Raw genomic sequence first — 23,535 nt, forward strand, 5'->3', positions numbered from 1 at the left:
TCGCAGCAAGCACAACAATGGGTCGAAAGTAGCAAACCGAAACGCACTTCAGACAATGCCTGCAACCGGCAACAGCAGCAGCAACAGCAACAGCGGCAACAATAACAACAATCATAATAGCAACAACAACACTTCAGTCTATTTAAAACGCAAACAACAATAACACAAGGGCTTTCTGTGGGCATGTTGAAGGCTCATAACCGACAACGACGCCGACGTCGACGCCGACGACGCCGCCCGCCACCGACAGGAAAAACTCATTGAAAAGTTTTTCTTTTACACTTGGCGCGTTCGCGTGCAAGTCCCGCTCTTGTTTTCCCTTCACTCCTTCGACTATTTGCACCGCTTAGGTGTATCGAAGGAGCAACTTTTTAATTTTTTATCGCACCGGAATCGCCGCATGGTCTGCTACAGTTTATTTTATTTTGATTTTTTTCTTTTATAGTAAGCACACCTTTGCACGAGATCCTTTGAATTTGTGCAAGATTTCGTTGAGTTTGTTACTGCAATTGCAGCTGACTGATCGGCAATTAATTAACGGATTTCACTTCCAATTTCTTTAGAATATTCTATGAGCAATTTATTTAGACTTTTGTTCTTGTGAACAATAGTGGAACAATTAATTAAACGCAATTGATTGACAGTAATAAATTGATTGTTAGAGCCGCGCTAAAGAAAATTTGATTATATTTCTTACATATGAAACATTGATAAGATACATTTTAAATAATGTATTTTTGCACTAAAGGTTTGCAATTTTCGCAGTAAATTAGCAATTTAAAAAAGCATTTTTTTAAAGCAATTTTCATTATAAAATTATGTTATTGAAATATTTATATTATATATTTCATATTCAAATTTCATATTTCATATTTCAAATTTGTCCTTTAATATTGTGGGAACATTTTTGACAAATGCAATTTTAGTTTTATATCAAATAAAAATTCAATTCTATATGTTATTATTTAGAGTCTTATTTCAAAATTACATTTTTATAATGGCGGTGGTTCAAATTTGTTTAAAATTTAAGTTACAAAAATACAATAAAAATTTTCTGATTAATGTTTTAAAAGTGCATTTATCAAAAAGGGTATTTCAAAATCGTTATCCCAAAACAGATTTTGTAGTCTCTTGTTTTCTGGTTATTTTCTACATGCGTTACAGTTATGTTTTGACTGTTGTTTTCGTTGTTGTTGTTGGTCCGTCTATTATGTGTATTGCCTTTTGCATAGGTCGACGGCATTGCGTTTCTTTCCTTTATTCTTATTTTTTTTTTTTAGTATTTTTATATATAGCAAAGGCGCGAGTGCTCCCAATATATATAAATTATTGCATAAAGTTTGGCGCTAAGTTGCAAAAAGTTTCCTTTTCATTGCTGTGGCTACCGCGACGACGGCAACGACGGCAACGACGTCGACGCCGAGAACGACACACACACAATAGTCTATAAATCTTTATGGTCAACAGAGATTACATGGGCCAGGCGCAGAACCCATAAGCAAAATCCAGACTCAGACTCAGACCGAGACCGAGACCGAGAGACCGAGTCCAGCCTTCGATGTAGTTTATTGCCCCGTGTTGTTTGGCCTTAGCAGCTTTTTAGGCGTTGTGCGCTGTTTTGATTTGTGTGCCATGTTGTTGCAGTTGTTGTGGCTTTGTCGATTGTGGAGAGAGTGGCAATAGAGAGTCGAGAGTGGAGAATGGAGAGTGAAGTAATGGAGCGAAGGGGGGTCAAAAAGGACAGCATATGGTCATAAAAAATGTGCAGAGCTCGGCAGATGCGCTGATAAATCATATTAAACCAAGAAACTATGCAATACACAATACTCGTAGTCGCATTCGCAATGGAAATGAATGCGAATGCATAAAAATGCTTTGCCACAAATGGTAACAGCTTTAGGTGTTTGCCTTTTCTCTACTACATTTTTCTCTAGCTTATGAAATTCTTATAAATCTAATGAATTCAATAGGAAGTTAAAGTTGCAAGCTTTAAAACCATTCTGAGTGAATAGATTTAACATAAAAGATGGAAACAAAGATGCTAAATTAGTTTGTTGTTGAAATTCTTGTATAGACAATCAATTTACTTTTAATGGCAATAATTTGTTATTTGAATTCTATATAAATTTAAGACAATTTTACGCACCAGCTTTAAAACCAATTTTATTGAATTGATTTGGCAGCCTTCTTCAAAGTAAGAAAAAACTTAAGATGTTAAAATTCCTTGCGCAATAATTCGTTATTTATTTGATATCTGAGCAATCTACCTGTGCCCATAAAGTATGCCATAAAATATATCCCCCGAAAATGTCTTTAATTGCGTAAATTTGGTCATTGCGTGGGCGGCATTTTCGATTTACGTATTATGTATGACGCTCTTCGCATTTGCCTCGTAAACAACTTTGCTGTTGCTCTTGGAATATCGCCCTTCTAAGTATCCAAAGTGAAGAAGCAAAAAAAAACCGGATAGCATACCGCACGGCGCATTTTACATAAAAATGCAATAAATAGCTACAGAAAATCGTTTGGAAGCGCAGCCCACAAATTTATGTGGTTCGAGGATCTCTTTACTCTACGTTTGGAGCTTCCTTTACCTTACTTCCCTCTCCCTTCTGCGTCCTCCTCCACTCTCTGTTTGCTGTCTCCGCTGCGGCGCACTCGTAAATGTCAAATGTCGAGCTTGGGGTGTGGGTGACCATGGAGGCGCCTCAAAGTATGCTTATAAATTGCTCTAAATAGCAATTTTTTTCTTCTTCTATTTTTTTTTTTTTTTGTAGGTTGTAGAAACGTCTTTGGCTTCAGCTTATCGTGACCGGGTCCGGGAACGTCGAGCAAGCGGGCGAGCGAGCGAGTGTCGTGTCATTTGTTCGTTTTCTTTATTAGTGTCATGTATTTTTATAGTTCAAAGGACATTTGAATGATTGAATGAACTGTGTGTGTGTGTGTGTGAGGGCTTGTGTGTGTGCTTGGGTGTGTGTGTTTGTGTTTGTGTGTCGTCCACACGCCGCCCTACGGCTGGGCAGTCCGAAAAACGAGTTGCGCGCATGATTTCATCCCTTGCAGCGGCGCTTGGGATCGCTCGACTCGACTCGACTTCACTTCCGCCCCCTCCGACCTGGTTTTCCCGCCCCCCATCCTTTCCCCCTTTGTGCCCTTTGCGTGTGGTCGCACTGGTCAGCCGCCCAGGCACGTTTCATCATGGGTTGCTTGTTGGTTTCGACTATATCAAATAACGACTATTGACTACGCCTGTCTCTCCAGTGTCCTGGCCCCGTTTTGCTGCCGCTGTCCGTCGGCGTCGTCCACTGTTGCTGTTCTGTCCTGTCGTGTCGTGTCCTGTGCCATGTCCTGACTCTCTTTATATCACTCTGTGTGTGTGCACGTGTAGGGTTACACAACGCGCCCTTCTTCTCAGAGCTGTTGCTGCTTCTACTGCTGCTTCTATTGCTGCTGCTGCTGCTGGTGTTGTTGCTATTGCCATAGCTATTGATGATGATGTTGTTGTTGTTGTTGTTGTCGTCGCCACCGTCGTCGATGACGAATGAAAATCAATATTTATTAGATTACTTTCGAAATTTTATACGAAAATAGAATTTTTATGACATTCTCTCTTTTCCATTTTTTTTCCTTTTTTTTTGGATCTTACGTTGCCATCTCTGTCTCGCCTTTGCTATTCGTCAATCAACAAACTTTTGCTAGTTTGCTTCAGCTGTCTAAAGGGGTTTTTAATCAATTTTTTAAAGTCTCTCTCGACTTTAAGCTTGGAAACGAGGGTGCAAAATATTTTATATGGAAAATATACTTCAGAACAGTTGGCAATTACTTGAACACGTTTTATCAAATACATAAAATGATTAAAAATAGATATATAGCAAATATTTGAACCCCTTTTATTTGTTATACAATTTTTTATTAAGATTAAGTCGAAGATTTTCTTAGTTTAACTTGTGTTATTTTTGGAAACTAAACTTCTGTTTTGAAGTACCTTAAACTTAATTGTAACCTCCACTGCACTTAATGCTCAACTTTATTAAATTTATGATAATTTTAGTGCTGCAAATATGATGCTAATGTTACTTGAACTTCAATTAATGTTATAATTCCTGTTGGAGAACATTTTTGCTATAATTAGGCATTCCCCCTAATGACTTGGCTAATAACATAAGCCAATTACTTCAATTTCTGTCCATTTCGTAGACATTTAATATTAATGTCATCTCTCTTCATCTCCCTATCTCGCTTTTACATCTTTCTCTGACATTATGCTTGTCTGTTTTACACTCTCTCATCTCTTGTTTCTTTCATGTTATCTTTCAGGTAAGTTGCCATCATCCATTAATACCACCAGCCATCAAATTAGTAAGTACAGAAAACGAGCTGCTAACACTTTTATGTGCGTCTTTCAATGTATCTAGTATATATCCCAACTGCCCAGCTATATATATATATATATATATATATATGTATATACTTATATCGCTTACCTATGTGCGGAACGTGTATCCACTGCATTTTAGTGCCCTCAGTTGACCTCGTTTGGGGCTGGTTTTTATGGCTAAAGAGCCAAACCCAAAAGCGATGATGCTTCTCACGTGGCTTAAAACTAAAAGCTCCCTCGAGTGCAGGAGACAACAACAACGACAACAACAATAACAACTTGAGCTAGTTGTGTGGGCCGACTTTTTGCCCCTCCTTTGGAGCCACTTAATTATGAAGCTGCACATGAAGTAAAACGTCATAAAGCGTCGAGTTGAGTTCAGCTCAGAGTATAGTATAGTTTTTGCCTTTTTTTTTTGGGCAATTGCTGCCTTGGGTAGCATCATCAGTCGTCTGACTGCGGCAACCTTGTTGTTGTGTTTTCTTTTTTGTTGCTGTTGTTTGCCGGCTTGCTTGCTACATTTTGCAGTTAATTTTCCGTTGCTAAATAAACTGTTTATGGCATTTATGCCAAAAATTTTTGGCCAAACCAAGCGAAGCACACCAACCGGATGAAGAATGACGATGAATGAGGCGCCTGCTAGTTGATGCCTCACGGTGGGTGTTACTCATACGCCATGCATACCATGTGCTCACATCTCTGTATGTGTGTGTGAGTCTGCTCGAACGTGCGCATGTGGCAACGCAGCGTGTAAGCATTTTTGCATAGCCAACAGACAGACAGACAGACAGAGAGAGCAACCAACAGACGGCAGAAGACTTGCAGCCTGTCGCTTGGCTGTCTGCAGGCTTCGCTTGCTTTTTAATTGTAATTTTTTGCATGCCCCAAAGTCTGCCATGCCTATGTTACACATCACATTCACAGCCTTAAAGTCTGCTCCAATGTTTAACACAAAATTTTGTTCATTAAAATTGCGAACATAATTATGAGAAGGACAGGTCTAGTAATATATTATTAGGCACACGAAAATTTCAGAAATTAAAAGAGAAGTTAAATACAGAAAAAAGTCAATCTAGTTATTCTTATAAATTTAAAATAAATACATTGTTGAAACTTACCAAAATATATGAGATCTCAAATACAGAACAGATAGTATACAAAACAGATAGTAATTTAGGAAAATATATTTATACATAAACAAAATGTTGAAAGCTTGCCCATTATATTACATTTTATTGTGAAGATGATATACATTGTAGATAAATTCAGTTTCTTGTTCAACACTTTCATCTACAACATAAATTATCATTATAATAAAAGTTAATATCTGAAAAATCTGTATCTGAAATATTACAAATTTCCGCATACTTTTGTGAGAACATTTCTTGATATGAATCACATAAAATTTGTAATCTCTGCATAAATCATAATGAAATATTTCACAATATTTACTAGCTTTTCTCTTGTAGACTCTTTCGCTAGTCCGGCTTAAATCTAATTAATTAAACTGTTGATTAGTTGCAGAGTTTAAGCTTTAACTGCTTTGCCAATTTCGTAGCTTGTTTCCATTTTTTTTGCTCAAACTTAACAACTGGCAACTGATTGTTATGTGCTCACTGACCCATACTCTCACACACTCACGCACACACACACACACTCAGTCGTGTATATTAATGAATATTTACATTTTATGCAGCCAGGCGAAAACACACCCAAAAAAATGAACCACTGACAATTTGGCAGTCACCGCAATTATAAAAATTTCACCCCAATCCAAAAAGGAAAGCCAAAAAATGAATTTATATATACAAGCGCAAATACATATACAATATACCATATATATATATAGCTATAACCGAATTCTGGGCCCGTCCATCAGTCGCCTCTGCGCCTCATTTAAATGCAAATTTTGACGAGCGGTTTTACCATTCTCCTTCCCCTCCTCCTCATCCTCTCCGGCTCCTTTTGCATTCTGCTTCTTTAGCTCTCGAATGAAAACATTAAAATTAAAAAAAAAACTGGCCTCCTTTCAGTCTATTGGTGTGTGTAGGTGGATGAGGCAAACGCTCGTGAGAATAATTCAAGGTGATAGCTTAATTGAAATATGCTTTTAGGCGCTTTGCTCTGTGACTCGCCTCATTTTTGCATACTTCAACAGCGTCAGAGTCTGAGTCGGCTTTCACTTTGTTGTGTGAATTTTCCCTAGCGCCGGGTGCATATTTTATGGCGCTGCGGTCGACCACAGAGACACACTGACAGACAGAGACAGAGAGTCACAGTCGAACCCCCAGCAAAAAAAAGAAGAATCGACAACAACAAGAGCAGTAATAACAACACAAAAACCACCGCTGCTTAATGTTATGCAAAGTGTTTGAGCCTGCGGCGAGAGTTGGGGAAACAGGAACCAGGAAGCAGGATACATCCGGAGTGAACCTCTCTGATGCTGCTGCTGTTGCTGCAGAGCTGCCGAGAAGAAGAGGCGTCATCATCTTTAATTGCTAGCCATTTCAATTCTCATTTCAACTTCAATTGACTTTCAGCGTCAGCTGAAATTAAAAATCAGAAAAGAGAGAGAGAAAAACACAACAACAATAAATGCGGAAAGGGAATTGCTCAAATAGAGCTCTGGAGAGCGTTGAAAAAACTTTAATTGAAATGCTGCTGTTGCTCTTGTTGTTGATGATTCCTTACAGCAAACTGTTAATGATTGCCAAGTTAAAATTAATGAATTAATTTTGTTCTGTTTCAAATGAAATTTAAGTTAAGAGGGTGTCTTAATCAAGCACTTTTTCTTGACCCCAAATCAATGCATAAAAAGCTCACTTTAAAATGTTTGCTTCATGCGCAATAACTGGATATTTTTTGCAGCACTCTTAGAGAGGCTTAAAAATGAAATTGTGGGCAGTGTTAAAGCTTAAAGAGCTGGTTTTGTGCCCAGCAGCTACTTAAATTCAATATAACGAGAAATTTGTGTGCAGAGAGCATACACAAAAATAAACCGCTTAAAATGGCTTTGAGCAGTGCAAATAGCACAAAACGCATCCAACGCATGCAAATGACAACAAGGAACACACACACATTCACATAGAGAGAGAGAGAGAGAGAGAGAGAGTGTGTGGGACATATGGGGAAAATGGTTGTTTGTGTGCGCATAAGTGAAGTAGATCTTTGTAATCTCAAATGCTCAAGGCGTGCAAATATTCAATTTTAAATATGCAGCCGAAAAAAACAAAAGAGGAGAGTAGCAAAACCTACCATCTCACTCTTACACTCTCTTCCTTTCTCTGTCCAACTCTGTCATAAACACAATGTCATGACAACTTTTGAAATTTGAATTTCAAAGCAAAAATGTTCTCTCATTTATTCATTTGCTCAGTCATTCATTGCCATTTATTTTATTGCTTGCTCTGAGCAACAAACACGCATACACATACACACTCTCATGTGTACACTCTGATATATGAAGAAAATTGGTACATGTCCATTTTCCTAGCAGAACCTTCTCAACTCCCCCCTCCATCCTCTAGCAACCATATCTCACTCGCATCTCTAGTGAAATTCCTTGCAAGCAAACGTCCTGGCACATCTTTTGATCTGGCAAAATTTCTGGCTGTCAATAAATGCGAGCGAAAGACCCAAAAATTGTATTAATTTAGATTTAATTTAGCTAGCTATGCGATGTCCTTTTGGGCCGATAGTTTGGGTCCTGCTCAACACAGCAACAGCAACAGCAGCAGCAGCAAAACTTGCGTTTAGATACTTCAACATGATTTTATGATCAAAGCGTAGCATACTTTTAGGCTTGCCTCTCTATTTCTCTCTTTCTCTCTCTTACTTTGTTGCGCTTTGGTTTTTATATTTTGCTCTGCTTTGTTTCGTTTTTAAACTTTAAGACGCGTCGCTTTTATGCGCTCGTAAAATTTGACTAGTCCCCAGATTTTCATTCCACTTGTCTAGCTTGTGTTTCTGCCTGAATCTGCTTTCGCCTCTGTGTATCCCTTTTGTGTCCTTTGCTTTCTGGTCGCTCATTAAATGCCTCGGAAAGTTGTGCAAATGTTTTCATTATCAGCTGAGAGTTTCTACATGTGCCGTGGGTGATGGTGATGGTGGTGGTGGATTTCTAATCGTAATTGTGTCTCTACTCTCTACATGTATATGTAAATGTTTTGGGGGTTAGTTGCTTCTCCCATCCCCTGAGGGTTGCAATCTGATGTTTAATTTTTGGCCATATTATTATTTTAATAAGCAATTGGCTGTCTGTCGACTGCTCAAAATGCGAACACGTGTCGCAACCTAAAGTAAACAGAGCTTACTTTGTGCCTACTGAACTTTTATGTATCTATAATTGCTCAAATCAGCATTTTCCTCCTCCTGCAGTTGTGGGGGAAAGAAGAAAATGCAATCCGTAACGGTGTGTGAACCCAAATTGTAGTTTATCTATCTCAGATGGCATCTCATCGCTGCCTGTCGAATAAGACATCAAATGCACACGCATGTGGACGGTCAAACAATGGTCAAGCAAAGCGGAGAGTGACCAGGCGTGATAATGAGCTTATTGGGTTCCAACACTCCACTCCTTGAAGTGTTCCTTCCTTCCATATGAACAACTACGTGCACAATTATTTTGGACTCAAGATGGAGAGATTAGAGGAGAGTGATGTAAAGAAATAGTTCTTTAATTTCAAGTTATAAAACGGAGCTTACTTTACTTTTGGAAAGATTTTAAAGCTAAAGAATTTTGATATGGAATATGATAAAATTTTGTAAGAAAGTAAATCTTTTATTATAATCAACTTTCTTAATGAAATAAAAAACAAACACAAATTTTATTTTAATATGAAATGAATTGAATAAATTTCAAAAGAAGGGGTTTTTAAGCGTTAGTTAAAGAAAGAAACATAACTTTTAGATTTATTTCAAAAAATGTTCCTTGCAATAGTGTTTTCCAAGGAAAATAAAGTAAATTAAAGAAGAATAAATAAATAAATATAAATAATTTCTTATTTTCAGAATAGATTTCCACACTTAAAAACAAATGTATTTTATTTTTTTTTAAATATAATAAAAAAATATAAGTCTAATAAATAGAAAATCATAATTGTATTTCAGCATACCGCTGCTTAAATTTATTATTAAATTTAAGCTTTCTAGATTTTCTCTTTAATCCCTTGTAGTAACAAACGCATATAATTTTGAAGTTATATCGCAATGAAGTTATTACTGCGAAATTGTCAAGTCATTGAGATGACTTAAGGAACATCTTCAGCCTCAATTGGGTGGCTCTAAAAACAGTATCTGCATCATTTATACAACATTACTCAGCGTGATGCAATCGTATCGTGGCAAGAACTAAGCTACTCCGCCAAAAGAGAGAGCACCACTTAAAATGTCACTCTGGAAAAGTTTATTAAATACGAATTTATAACGCACACATGTGAACCCTTTTCGCTCTGCGAAAAGCAAACAAAAATCAAGTTTCTCCTTTTGTGCCCTTTGCCGCTAATGAAAGAACAACGTTGTTGCTGTTGTTGTTGTCGTTGGGGTCGGGTGTCAGCACGGGGTCGGCTGAATTGGACTCGTTTTTTGTCATGAGAGCGGATGGAAGACCGGGAGGGGGAAAGCTTTTCGCTTAAGTGTTTTGCTTCTGCTTACACTTTGCTCTCTCGCTGTTTTGTCGGTATTTTGCCATAACTTGAACAAATACGCAAACATTTCAACACATTTCCCACACTCTTTTGACAGGCTCGAGTTTTAATTTAAGCCCACTTAACACCTCATAAAACAGGCTACGTTCTCTCTGTGCTGAATGCTGACTGAATGACTGACTGTGGAACTGAGTGAATGACTGACTGACTGACTGACAGTCCCTGGCAATTTCAGTGTCTCTCACAGTTTCCTGTGTTTCTGTTTCAGTTTAATATAAATTATATACATTTTATACATTTTAATTTTTACATTTAACTGGCAGCATAACAACTTCCATGCAATTAGGTCGAAAGGGTTGCCCCACATTCTCCCAAATAACATATATATATATACAGATATATCTAAGCAGGAAAAAAGCAACCCTTAACCTGCTCTTACTTTTGCTTCTGTTGTTATATTATTCTTTGTGTTTTGTTGTTTTTTTGCTGCCTGCCGCCGCCTCTCAGCTTGCTTGATTGCTACTCCTGCCAAATTAAACTTGAAAGTTGTAAAATTTCCCTTGTCATTGGCAAGGACACGTGCGTGTTTTGTAACCGCCAACCACCTCCCAGCTCCCGCTTCCTTGTTTCTAACCTTTCGCCTGAGTGTGGCATGTCTGTTAAGTGCTGTTTTGCCTGGGGGATCGAGTCAAGTTCTCATAACCAAATTAAAGTCTGCTAGTTTCGCTCTAGCTCAACTGCTGATTGACAGCTCTCTCAGTCATTGACTGGCCTAATCAAATGAGTAACGAGCAGTGAGCATCGAGCAGCGAGCAACGAGTGATGAGCAGCGAGTAACGAGTCGCTTCAACAGCGTGTTATGTGCGTAATGTGTAACGTGTTCCATTCACAGCCCATAACAATTGCTGTTTATGCTGATTTTTATGCGCCAACCAACACAGACAGAGACACAGACTCAGACCTGACTATGAATAAGTAAGTGAGTGTCGGTAGGCAAGATTCAAACATTCAAATGTCCTGTGCACTGTGCTTATTTGCCATGTAATCTTAAGCGACAGGCATTTCTTTACTTATTTATGCACTCTCGCCTAAAAGCACACACATACTCCACACACACACTCAGTCGCACACACAACTTAAAAATCACAATGGGGTTTTCGACTCTGGCCTTTAGATAAGCAGCCACGAGTCTGAGACCTGAGATTCCAAGTCTCTCTCTTTCTCTTGTATCTTTTTCGGTATTTTGTTTTTTTTTTGGGGTATCCTCTTGGTTTATTTTTATGCGCTTCGTGTAAGATTTTTATTGTGTATACTCGTCGTATATGGTTGCTATCTGGAGGCTGCTATCTGCCACGTTTGCTTTTATTATTTAATGGAGCACAAAATGCATTTTACTCGCCATTGCCGCCTGCCTCCACCTGCTGCCTTCAGCTTCGTCTTCTTCCTCTGCTTATGCGTGTGGTTGGGCATACAAAATTAATAATTTATATATGAAAATGTGCGTTAAGAGCTGTGAGTCTCAGCGCGACTCGACTCGCCTCGACTCGAGTGGAGTCTGTTTGCTAAATTGCTTAAGAGAATGCGCGTTAGGCTGTTTGCCAAGGTCATAAGTAGGTCTTAAGGGTAGCTAAAGCTGTGACAGGGCAGCACACGAGAGTAGAGTGAGGTGGGGTGGGGAGGGAAGGAAATGTGTCGAGATTTGCTCATCGTTCCCGTTCTGCACATTTCTCGTAATTTGCTTAATAAAACGCGGTTGGCATATTGCATAAAATATAAGCAAATGTTGTCCTTTTGTTGCCATCCTCCAGCGGCATTTCTTTTACAATTTATAAATTTGCAAAGCAATTCTTGACTCGGTCTCTTTTCTCTTCTCTGATCTGTCGACTGTCGCTTTCATTTGAAGCGACTTTGATAAATGAGAGTGGAGAGAGCCTGTGCATGGAAGAGCTGAACTGACTGCTGACTGCACTCAGGCTTTGGCTAAATGGCAATAGAACGATGTTAAGAGGATGTGTGCATAAATTTGCTAAGGCTCAAGGGAAGAGCACAACTCCAAAAAGCCTTTGGGCGAGACTGTCAAGTGGCAAGAGATGAAAAAAATACATATTTTTATAGCTGCAAACCGCAGTCGCAATTTATTTTTTTTTTTCCCAAAAGGGGAAACATGTGCTACAGCAGATCATCAATGTTGTTGTCCAAATAAAGAGTGCAAAGTTATATTTTTAAGAATTTTTGTTTAGCAAAGAGAGGCAGGGAGAAGATGAAGAACAGTCTTTGAAATTATTAAATATAATTTACATGTTTAATACTTAAATTTGAAGTTATAAAATCTAAAATTGGGAAAGAAATTCAATGAATTTTCTGGTTTATAAAGTAAGGCATAATGCATTTAATAAATGTAAACAAATTATATATGATAAACAGGAAAATAAAGAATAAGAACACATTCAAATGTTTAACTTAATCTTTGCGTGGGGATGTTTGTTTATTTTGAATTTAATGCTGAGCAAAAGCAGATCACTCTTTCAAATGTTTTATCTTTGGAATGTTTATTTTTGTGTTATATTTGATTTATTTAATTCTCCTTAAAGCGTGATCATATATGCACCCCTTCATCTCAATCTCTGTTACTCAATCTCTCACTTTGTATGTCGTTGGCAGAGCAATCACAACGGGCTCAAAGTGTTTTTTTCCAATAATATCGAAAAATTTAATATTAAATATCATTAAATGTATATACGTTCGTTTGAGTTTGAATGTGTTTGTGTGTGTGAGTGTGTGTGCATCTCATTTGCATTTGCAATCTGCGAACTGCGAACTGCAATCTGCAATCGGTATTCAGCGGATAGCGCAGATGTATCTTAAAGTGTGTACACACTGTCATGACTCGAATTGCGCTGAGAAATGTGTGCACGTTGCTATTTACAAAAACAACAACAACATGTAGCAGCAGCGTATGCAGCACACGATTTTCCAATTGAACTCACATGTGTGTACAAAGAGTGAGAGAGAGGAGAGAGAGTCACAAACAGAGATACAGATACACATCTATAGATACACAGATACAGATACTGCGAGAGTTGCCATTTGATGCAGTCGTGCATTCAATCGCTGCGTCGTCACCTAGCACACACACACACACACACACAGACACAGACACAGACACGCGGCCAGCCCGAAATCATTTCAAGTTAATAATAAATGGAGCATCATCATCAGACATCAAACTCGTTGAGCAAATACACGAGTATCCTTTTGCTCCTGCCTCGCTGTTTGTTTGTTGTTTGTTTGTTTGTTTGCATTGCCTGAAACACTCTTGAAACTGATTTATTTTTATTTTCAGCTTTTTTGTGTTGTGTTTGTTGAGTTTTTTTCAATTTGTAGACGTGGTCATGTAATGAGCTACTTCTTCTAAGGCGCACAAATCAATTAAAATACGTGCCAGGCATTAGAAAGGCGACTTTCTCCACCGCCCCAAGTAGGCTGACTAGGCAATATGCTTTAGCTATCCATCTGTCTGTCTCGCCTCGTATATTTATGCTTATCATGCTTTTGCGTATTTCATATTGAACAGCAAGTCAAGAGGCTGCCAACATGCCAACTCAATTGACAGTTGAAGGCATTGCTATAGCTTCCAGTGTGTATCTGTACATTATACTATACTATATACTAAATGTGCGTGTATGTATGTGTGTATACTATATGAACTGTCATCCTGTTGACAGGCAAGGTAGCCCATACAGGACACACATGAGTGGAGACTGCTCATGTGCGTGTGTGTGTGTGTGTGTGTGTGTTGGCCTTAACAGACATTTTCACAGTTGAGTGCTTTGTTCGAGGAGCAGCATCTATCTCTGCTCTCCACTCCACTCCTCTCCTCTCTTCTGTTTGGTCAGGACAGAGGCTGGCAGCCTTTGCCTTATGTAATTTATAAGCATTTCTTGCGTGCGCCCGCCCGCTTGGTATGCAACAAAAATGTTGTATTCGAGAGCATTACATAAGCCGCTTTTGAGTGTGCCAAAAAGGTATGCCACTCCCGCTTTAAACGTTTGCGCAACCAATCAATGAATCCTCCTTTATCAATGCTCCCCTGCTTTAAAATGTATCCTCCTCACTCACTTAACTCAAGTGTTGCGAAATGTGCGCTTTAAATATTGCCAGAGCAGCAGTTTTAAATGGAGAGCTAAGAAAGCTTCTTCCCACTTCTATTTCTGTAATTTATTTATGCAAAGTCTCTTTATCATATTCTTGCACTTAACACATAAAATTATCGTAGCAAATTCATTCAACTTTATCTAGGACAATAATTCACATTATGCTCTAACTTACTTGCTCTAATAATGCTGACAACTTTATGAAGTAAGCAGGCAGCTTAATCTCTGCTCAATCTTAATTTAAACTCTGATTTGATGCCACACACAAAACTGTTGGCCCACTTTTTGCTTCTCACGCTGCTTAATGGATTATTTATGGCCATTGTGCCAAATAAATGCCATATATCAATACATATTTTTCTTCTCTCTTTTGTAGCTTTTAAGCTACACTTGTATCATTTTATTCGTAGAGCCTTAACGAGTACTCATTCCATTCAGCTCTAAGCTCATTTCATTTGCTACACACACACACACACACACACACACACACATGAGACATTTTAAATCCATGTGAAACCTTTTCCGCTATTCAATTATACTTGCCTCAACTGTGGGACACCTGTCCTGATGTACACAACACCCACGCCACTTTCGTTGGAAGCGCAGCCCAGCTCAAAATTTATGTCTTCCGAAAAACGACACTTGACTGACTTTTGTGCCCGGCCAAGTTGACACAAAAGACACACACACTCAGAGAACTCTGGAGGATGGCAGGCTGCCATCTCCCCACGGTTATGTTGTCCATCAGCTGCTGCTGTTTCTGTTCCTGCTGCGCCCACGGAACACCCGCTCCTCAAAAATATGCAAATAAATTACTAATAACCTCAGAATGTAACCCTAACACGGAAAAAATAACCATAGTCTGCTCGCCTGCCTGCCTGCCTGCCTGTGTGTGTGTGTGTGTGTGTGTGTGTGTGTGTGTGTGTGTGTGTGTGTGTATTCCTATTCATAATTCAAATTTTACGCCACAATAAACAAAAATGCCTAAAATTATGCAACACGGCACATGCCGCAAACACACACACACACACACAAACGCACCTATAGGCAAAATTTTGAGCTGAGTAAGTCATAAATTATGTAAATTTAATTTTACGCCCCGCATATACCAGCAATATATATTGGACTCTTCTCTCTCTCTCTCTCTCACTCTCTTTCACTATATATACGATACTATATAGTATAATGGGGCGTTGCTCGGCCAAGTCGACCACAAAATTGTAAAACCAAAATACAAAAAAAATACACACACCAAGAGGAAAAAAAAGTTGTTATTATGTGAATAATTAATGGCATGTAATTATCTAAATTTTAGACAATTAGAAAAAATTAACACAGCAGCGCCAGCAGCAGCAGAACGTAATATTTATGACATTTTTATTATGCGAGGCGACGAAGCGGCCAACCACCAAAAAAAACCCCGAAAAAATAATAAAATAAATAAAAAGCCAAAAGAAATTTATATGGCATGTCCTTGCGTCGTGTTTCCGTTACACATTTAACGCCATTTTAACGCATGCTAATGACCCAACCACCGACGACGTCCACTTCCACTTCCACCGACGTCGTTCTCTCTTTTGTTGTGTTTGCGACTGAAAATGTGGTAAATACTTTGGTGTTTATCCATGGCCAGAAAAACAAGGTGTAGCCCTTTGAAAGGTTTGCCATTAATTAGGCGCAGTTCTTCAGACGTCAGACAACAAACATTAGTTCCTCTAATTTATTACCCATAGACATATGTATGCACACCCACACCCACACACCTACACACACGCACTTGGCATGAAGCTAATCAATATTTTTGGTAGTAAAATTGGGTATTAGCAAAACAAGCCAAAGAAGTTCATCGAAGAATTCAATGTGCGGCCTGTCATTTGAGGCAAAGCATAAAATAATATTGATTTCGGTTGCGTAATGCGTGAATGCATATGTGTGTGTGTAAGTGTGTGCATGTGTGTCCTTATTATGTGGCTTAAAATATACTGCTTAATATTCACAACGCATTTCTATAGGTATTCCAAAAATATGTTTAAGTTTTTTTAAAACTAATTTTACAAGGCTGATGCTATCTTTAAAGATTTGGAGTTGAAGCTTATGGAATAAATTATTCATCAATATTAAATATTCTAAGTAAAATGCGATTAATACAAAAAATCCTACATACATTGCATTGCATTGATTTAAAAGAAATCTGCATAAAATCTCAAATAGCAATATATTATATACTATATGTAATTCTTAAGCCCCGCATTCAATTCAAAAATCATTCAATGCATTATGCATTATAAACAAATTTTAGTTTTTATTAGATTCTTTTCTAGAAAAACTTGAATCAACTTGAAAATCAATCCTTCATTATTAAACATTTAACTCGCGGCTTCAATTTGCAATAAAAATATAATTTTTTTATATTATTTATTGAGCTATAATTTATATATAAATTGACATTTTCAAATTGCAACTTAAATGAGAAAATAATTAAAGAATAACAATGAAGATCGCATTGCTTTTGTCCGCCAAGCCGAGGCAATTGTCTGCGTTCTGCAGAAAAAAAGAAATATATATGGCATTAATAAAGCATTGCGCCTGAATGCCTGTTGGCGGTTCAATGCCAATGGCTCAATGTATCTTATGCACTGACAGACAGAGGGAGAGAGAGAGAGAGAGAGAAAGAGCGGAACTTTAATTGCCACTTGCTAATTGCAAACACGACCATGGCGACCATTATATACAGCTGCCATATTTCATATATCAAAGAAAAATACATATAAAAGAAAAACTACGAGTTGTGAAGAGAGTGAGAAAAAATGAAGAAGAAACTATTCTCCATTGAATGAAGCGCAGCAGCCGCAACAAACAACGTGCAACAACGTGTGGTGAGAAAGAGAGTGAGGCAAGCATAAAAAGCAGCCTCGCATGTGGAGTTGCAGTCACTGATTAGTATCAAAAGGATGCTGAGGATGTGGATGATGATGATGATGAGAGCAAGAGGAGTACAATGATATATGAAGTAGGGGAAAGAGAAGCGGAGCGAGGAGCAGTTGTAGTTGCGGTTGCCCTGCAGCTGGCTGCGCCCTAACAGCTGCAGTGCAAAAACTTTTGATTAAGCTACAGTTATGGCAGGTTGTTACGTATAAGTCGAGTTGAGTCGAGCAAGGGGATGCTTGCTACATGGTATTGCCATTGTTTTGCTTGCTAGCTCGTTAGTTTGTTTTGCTGTGTTGCTGTTGCACGCTTGAGGCGCAACATTGTCTGCTTTTAGGTGCCTTCACGTTTACCCCGTTGTCAGTGACAAATTTCTATCTCTATCAGCAGCTGCACACTCGCAGCAAACAAAAAAAAGAAAGTTTTCTGCAAAACTTTGATGATTTTTGATAAACAAGAAAACGAAAAAATGGAACTAGAAATATATAAGTATACATTTTCAATAAGCAAAGCAACGCTTAGAGCATAAAATATATAGTAAAAATTATAAAGTATGTGTATTACTTTTCTATCAACAGCCAAGCAACTTGCTGATGATGATGATGATGATGATGATGATGATGTCGATAGACATTGATGATCATTCCAGTAGTTTGCCTTACTTCTATAGCAGTTGTCGTTGTGCTGGCAAAAGCATAATAAAAATCGCTTTTCATGTGGCGGCGTATCCCGCTCTCTTTCTCTTACTCGCTCTCTCTCACTCTGTGGAGTCTCCTGGAGCGGCTGCTGCTGCCATAACAAAGCCATAAAACGTAGTTTTAATTGCATTTTCGTTGTTCCATTTTATGTAGTTGAGTTGGCGAATGCATAAAAACAACAAAGCGCAACTGACCAGACAGAGTGAGTGAGATGGATATAAGTAGGAGAGTGGGACAGAGGATAAAGGAAATAGCTGGTTCAATAGACGGCGCCGCATTCTAATTGCAGGGAGTGCCAGGGCTGCAGATGCTAGGCACTTAGACCGCTTGGGCATCATAAACTAACGCAGTTTATGTGGGTTCATGCACCCAACTCACACACACACACACACACACTCCACCACACACACACTTCGTAGACTTGGCAGTTTGGCACTTGGCACTTTTGTCGTTGCATATGCGTAGGCGTCGTCGCGTCGCCTTTGGACTAGTCCAAAGTCCATGTCATGCACGACTTGTCCAGGCGCTAAAATTTGCGGTTTAACATTGCCACTGGCGCCTGTTTCTTTTCTCTGTTCCCGTTTCTCCTTCTCTGCGCTGCACCCTGACTTTTGAAGTGTTTTGCAGCCTCTGTCGCTTTGTCATCAGACTAATTGTGCGCTGAGGCATCTTTTTGGCCAAGTTAAAACTGACATTTTTTTGATACCGGCTTTTTTTTGCTGCGCCCGCAAAAGATTTAATTAACAATTTGACTCTCAAAGGCTTCGCGATGTGGGTTGCTGCGCATTTTTGGCTTTTGGCTACATTTAAATTTCAAATTATGTGCGCTAATTACGCAGCTTCACACACACTCACACACACTAAGGCAGACAGAGGGAAACCTTTTTGCTACCCATAATTAGCAGCGCCTTTGTGCAACAGTCCTGAAAGCGGCAAAAAAAAAAAACTCTGTGTGCCAGAGAGAGTATGAGATGCCTTAGAAATGATTTGCCAAAGTTGCAGCTGCTCTCTCTTTCTCTCTATCTTTCTCTGCTCTCTCTTTCTCTTCCCTCTTTCTTTGATTTAACCAGTCACCAAATAACATCAAAGTTGTGTAAGCGCAAAATAGTTGAGTGCTTTTTGAGTGCCAAACAAAATAGTACTAATTATGAGCGAACCACAATAAGCTGATTAGTTATTCCTTAGATTTCCTTTTATCGGTTTAGTTTGGAATTTTAATGACAGTTTTGATTAGCAGGGAAATTTGGTAATGCTAAGGCTACAACCCTTTCGGGACAAACGTTGCCTTGAGGCAAAGAAATTCGAGTCACAATTTATTCTTCGATATCTTTTGAAATTTAATGTTTCTTTTTTAGTCATTGATCTATTATCTGCACTTTAGTATAGCGAAAATGTTCAATAATATTAGTATTATATATTTGTATATCAATTTAGAATGATTAATATCAAAGATTAATTCATTCGTTCCTTATTATTCGCATCACTCTTAAAAGCCAATACTTTTGCACTTCATCACAACTCGTTGTTCAATCTTTACAGTTTATAAACTGAAATTGAGGTCAATACAAACTCCATGCTTTGGTAGTTGGTTGTACATCAAGTTCATTAACCAACAACTGCAATCAAAAATGTACATATCATGGCTGGCAAAAACTGGCAAAAAGAGTGCGATCGAAGCCAGACAATTATGTTGCCTCAGACTCTCAGACTGTGTTGTGTGTGGACTGTGGGATAAGCGAGCTTCATGTGCAGTGTTCATGTCTGTTCAATATGTGAGAGAAATTCAGTGTTGTTTTTGCATGCAACAGCCAGTGCAACAGCAGCTGCGGGTGCCGACGTTGATAAAGCATTCAAAAGCAGAACAGAACAGAGTAGAGCCAAGCAGGAGGCAGCAGGCAGTCAGGAAGCAGTCAGCATGTTGCAAAAAGCAAACGCATACAAAGCAACGACGATGATGATGGAGAGAGTTGAGACTTTTGGAGCAAGCAAGCATCTTCTTGAGTCCCGAAAACGTTTTCCAATTTATTACCCCGGCCACATCAATCATTCATCAGCCACAGACGCCAATGCCGATGCCCCCCGCAACCATGGAACGAACGTGCGACTAAATGAACATTTTTGGTTAAACATTGGTTTAAATTTTGCGGCGTCATCGTCATCGTCGCCGTCCTCCTGCATCCTGTCACTGTCAACAGGGCGGCGGCGTCGCTTGGTATACAAAAATCAACAAGGCTTCAGTTCATCGACCACTTAATTTATCCAGCTGAGCTTTGAGTAAAGGCAAAAACGAGCTCACGCAAGAGAGAATGGGAGAGACGGCATGCCTTTGGTCAGACAGAGAAATGCACTTAATTGCCATCACAGTCGCCCAATCGTTGACTGTTTAGCGGGCTCGCTCGCATCGTGTTGGCTCTGTGGGGGCATTACAATTAAAAAATCAACCGGCCAAAATAAAACGCAGCATGCATTTAGGCTGCTCTCACACCATGCCTATCGTAGTCTCTCTATCGTAGTCTCTTTCTGGGTTGGAGGCCTTTCAATTCATTCATTATGCATTAATGTAAATACGGTAAATGTTGTCCAATCATTAACATAATTGAATTACAAACAAGCGGGCGCCCAAATTGGGGCCTTGTTCATGCGCATGCATAAATCGCAATTTTAATTACTTGCTCGCCTAATGGATTGTGTATGTGTGTGTGTGTGTGTGTGTTGGGTTACGGTAGCACCAAACAACCTACCAACAAAGTACACAAAAAAAAAAAACAACTACTAGACGTAACAATTTTAGCTGCAACTCTATTTGCAGCACACAAAATTGCCTAGCACATTAAATATTTTACGACGACGTAGCAATTGAATTTTGCAGTTAAAAGCTTCAATCATTTTCAATTGCCACAAAACTAATGGGTGATTATAAAATATGCATGCGACAAGCCAAGCCAAGAGACGAACAGCTGGCTAGCTGGGCTAAGGGTGCGTATGCGTGATGAGCTCAATCGACAGTCAGCATGACACCTGCGAAGTGAAGTCGTCTTCTTCGGTTTTTTTGGTTTACTTTATTGATTTGCTTTCGGTTATTTTGTGGTTATCGAAAGCTGCATAAAGCCTCTCCAATTAAGTTTTATTTTAATGCATTTCATTTGAACGTCTTTTAATGGCATTTTTCGTATTGCTCCCATATTACTCATTTGGCATAAACCAAAAGGTGACCACAACACGTAGCCAGGCAGCCAGGCAGTCAGCTACCCAGTCAGCACAGTGGCACATCCTTTGGGGTTGCAGGACGTCGACGTCGACGTCGACGTTTGTGGATGGGCATTAAGTGTTGCCCGCCGCCAGTCGACATGGGTCGCATGGGTGAGATTTAAGCTTTAATGATGCATGAAGCGGCACAGGATGTGGCTGCCCAGTCGTGGGTAAAAGGCAATGAGCGCAAATGTGCACAGAGCGAGAAGGAGAGACTGAGAGAGAGAGTAAGAGAGGGAGTGCGAGAAAGATGTGCTTGCATATTGAGTGGCATTTAAATGCTTGAAAGCGCTCAACTCTGCTCTGCTTTGCTCTGTGCCAAATGTGGGTGCTAAAGGTGTTTATGAAGAGTGCTACATCATCGCAAACTTGACGATGATTGAGAAATTGAATTTGGCAATGTGGATTTTGTTTTACTGCTTCACAGTACTAAAAACGGGGAATAAAACAAATTTAATGCATTCGCTAATAATTAGAATTAATTTAGAAGACAGATTCTAATGCAGAGCTGAGAATTTTGTCACTTTATTATATGCATTTGGAAATCATTGAAAATATTTTCATTTTGAGTACTTCGCAAATTAATCGATTTAAAATAAGTATTTGCTGGGTTTGAACTTAAATTATAGTTTATTTGTGAAGAGTTTATAGCCTTGAATTCAGAATTTTGGTAGTATATGAAATAAAAAACATGTGGAAAATATTTTTCAAATATCGAAATTATTAAATCTGTTTTACTTGATTTTTACCGCTTCAAAGCGTGTAAATTTATTAAATAAGATATGACGCATTTAGTCGCAGTTTGACATCGTACAAATGACCACACTCATATTTATTTGCAATTACAATTAATTTGCTAAACATTTCTAATCTTGAATTTATTCATCTTCCGTCTCTTGCAGATGAACCGTGCTTTACAGCTGAAGCCAGCTGAAAATGAAAGTCGCAGCGGTAAGTAAATCAAATTCACAAGAACTTTGCTTTTATTTTTTTGCCTAACATAATTTGATTTCGACGAATTTTGGGTGAATTGAATTTGACGTTTAGCAATCAATTCGCCATAGGTGCCCAGCCAACTGAGAAATATAATTACTTTTTCTCTGCCCAAAAAAAAAGAAAACAAAACTTGACCCGTCTTTATTGTAAGTTTGTCCTTAGCAAAAGTGCAGCGTCAACGAAACTTTTATTTAGTTTGCTTTAGCTTCTTTTTATTCACACCTCGGCTAAGTATGTGCCAAAGTGGAACCCAAACTTGAATTTCGTATGGATTTTTTTTTTCAATACCTCCGAAACACACGTCAGCTAAAATTACGGGCGCGCTTCGATAAACTGTCAAAACTGTCTGCGAAAATTTGACATTTCACAACAAAAAAAAAGCACCTAGAAAAGTACGCTGTGTATAGGTAGAAAATTGGGGGAGCAACAAAAAAAAATTTCTAGAAATACAACGTTGAACTGTCAATGGCAGGCAATGAGAGTGCTGGACAAGGGCGCCCGGACATTTGGGGCAGCCTGGCCAGAAAGAGAAAAAGAGCGCTCGCCATATTGTTTTTACTGAGCTCTGCCCCACAGTTGTCATGTTTCACGGTTGTTTCTGACAGCAAAGACTCCCTCCATAACCATCGTAGCATGGCAGCAAAAAAAAAATAAGGGAAAATGGTCAAAGATTTGCATAATTTACACAGCACTTGCTGCCATCTTTTCCTTTTTTTTTTTCGATTTTTTTGGGTCACAGTTTGAGTAGTTCTTGGCTTGATAAACCTATTGACAAGCTCATTATGCAGCTGGCAGCAAAATGATGCTTGCTTCCAATCGAAAGATTGAATATTTAGCGGGGAAGAAGAAACAAAGCTGTCTGAAATGAAATGAAATACTTAGGTAAAACCCCAAAATTTCTAGCCAATTTTCTGCATCTTTGTGGAGATTCCTTTTGTTTTTTTTTCACAAATCATTTAGGGCAGCGTCTACACACGTACGTGTAATGCACGAGAGTAAAAAAGAGTATGCTCGAAATTGGGTTTGGCCTTCGGGGCAGGTGGCATGTGGCAGGTGGCAGGTGGAGCACAGAGAGCCACAAAAGTCAGTGCACTTCGCGCAATCTTTTAAGACATTTTGCAGCTGGCAACGCTTATCAAAGCAGCGCAGCGCAGCGCCCAAAATGTCCATTGCACAAATTGCTTGTGCACAGAGAGCAGAAGCTGAATAAAAAGCGAGATGGAGACAGAGACGGAGACCGAGAGAAAGGGAATGTAGAGTCATTGCTCATAATAGTCAACGTCGTCGTTGGCTGTGGCAAAAACTTGACAAAGTTGATGTGTCAAATCAGCAGAAGCTGAACGTTGAGTTGAGAGAACGAAGGCAACGAAGGATGCCCAGGCAGCAGGCAGCGCGGTGTACAAACGAATGACCTTTAAACTTTGCTAAAGGACATGAAAGCACTAATCGTTACGTTGCTCCCTTCATTCATTCGTTCAACGTTCAACGTT

The 23,535-nt window shown here is 38.9% G+C and overlaps 1 protein-coding gene across 11 annotated transcripts in view; it reads left to right on the forward strand.

The window, feature by feature from the left end:
• Window positions 1-23,535, forward strand: part of LOC132791965 (CUGBP Elav-like family member 4) — a 173,963-nt gene that overhangs the window by 18,377 nt on the left and 132,051 nt on the right. For 9 of the 11 annotated variants that reach the window (XM_060801130.1, XM_060801126.1, XM_060801129.1 and 6 more), the window contains exon 3: window positions 21,952-22,000. In XM_060801130.1, coding sequence (XP_060657113.1) covers window positions 21,952-22,000 — 49 coding nt within the window. Of the gene's footprint in view, window positions 1-4,317; window positions 4,360-21,951; window positions 22,001-23,535 lie in introns of all 11 variants that reach the window. The other 2 variants (XM_060801127.1, XM_060801124.1) reach the window with 1 other exon arrangement.

Source organism: Drosophila nasuta, chromosome 3 (assembly GCF_023558535.2).
Source record: "Drosophila nasuta strain 15112-1781.00 chromosome 3, ASM2355853v1, whole genome shotgun sequence".
Classification (NCBI taxonomy): domain Eukaryota; kingdom Metazoa; phylum Arthropoda; class Insecta; order Diptera; family Drosophilidae; genus Drosophila; species Drosophila nasuta.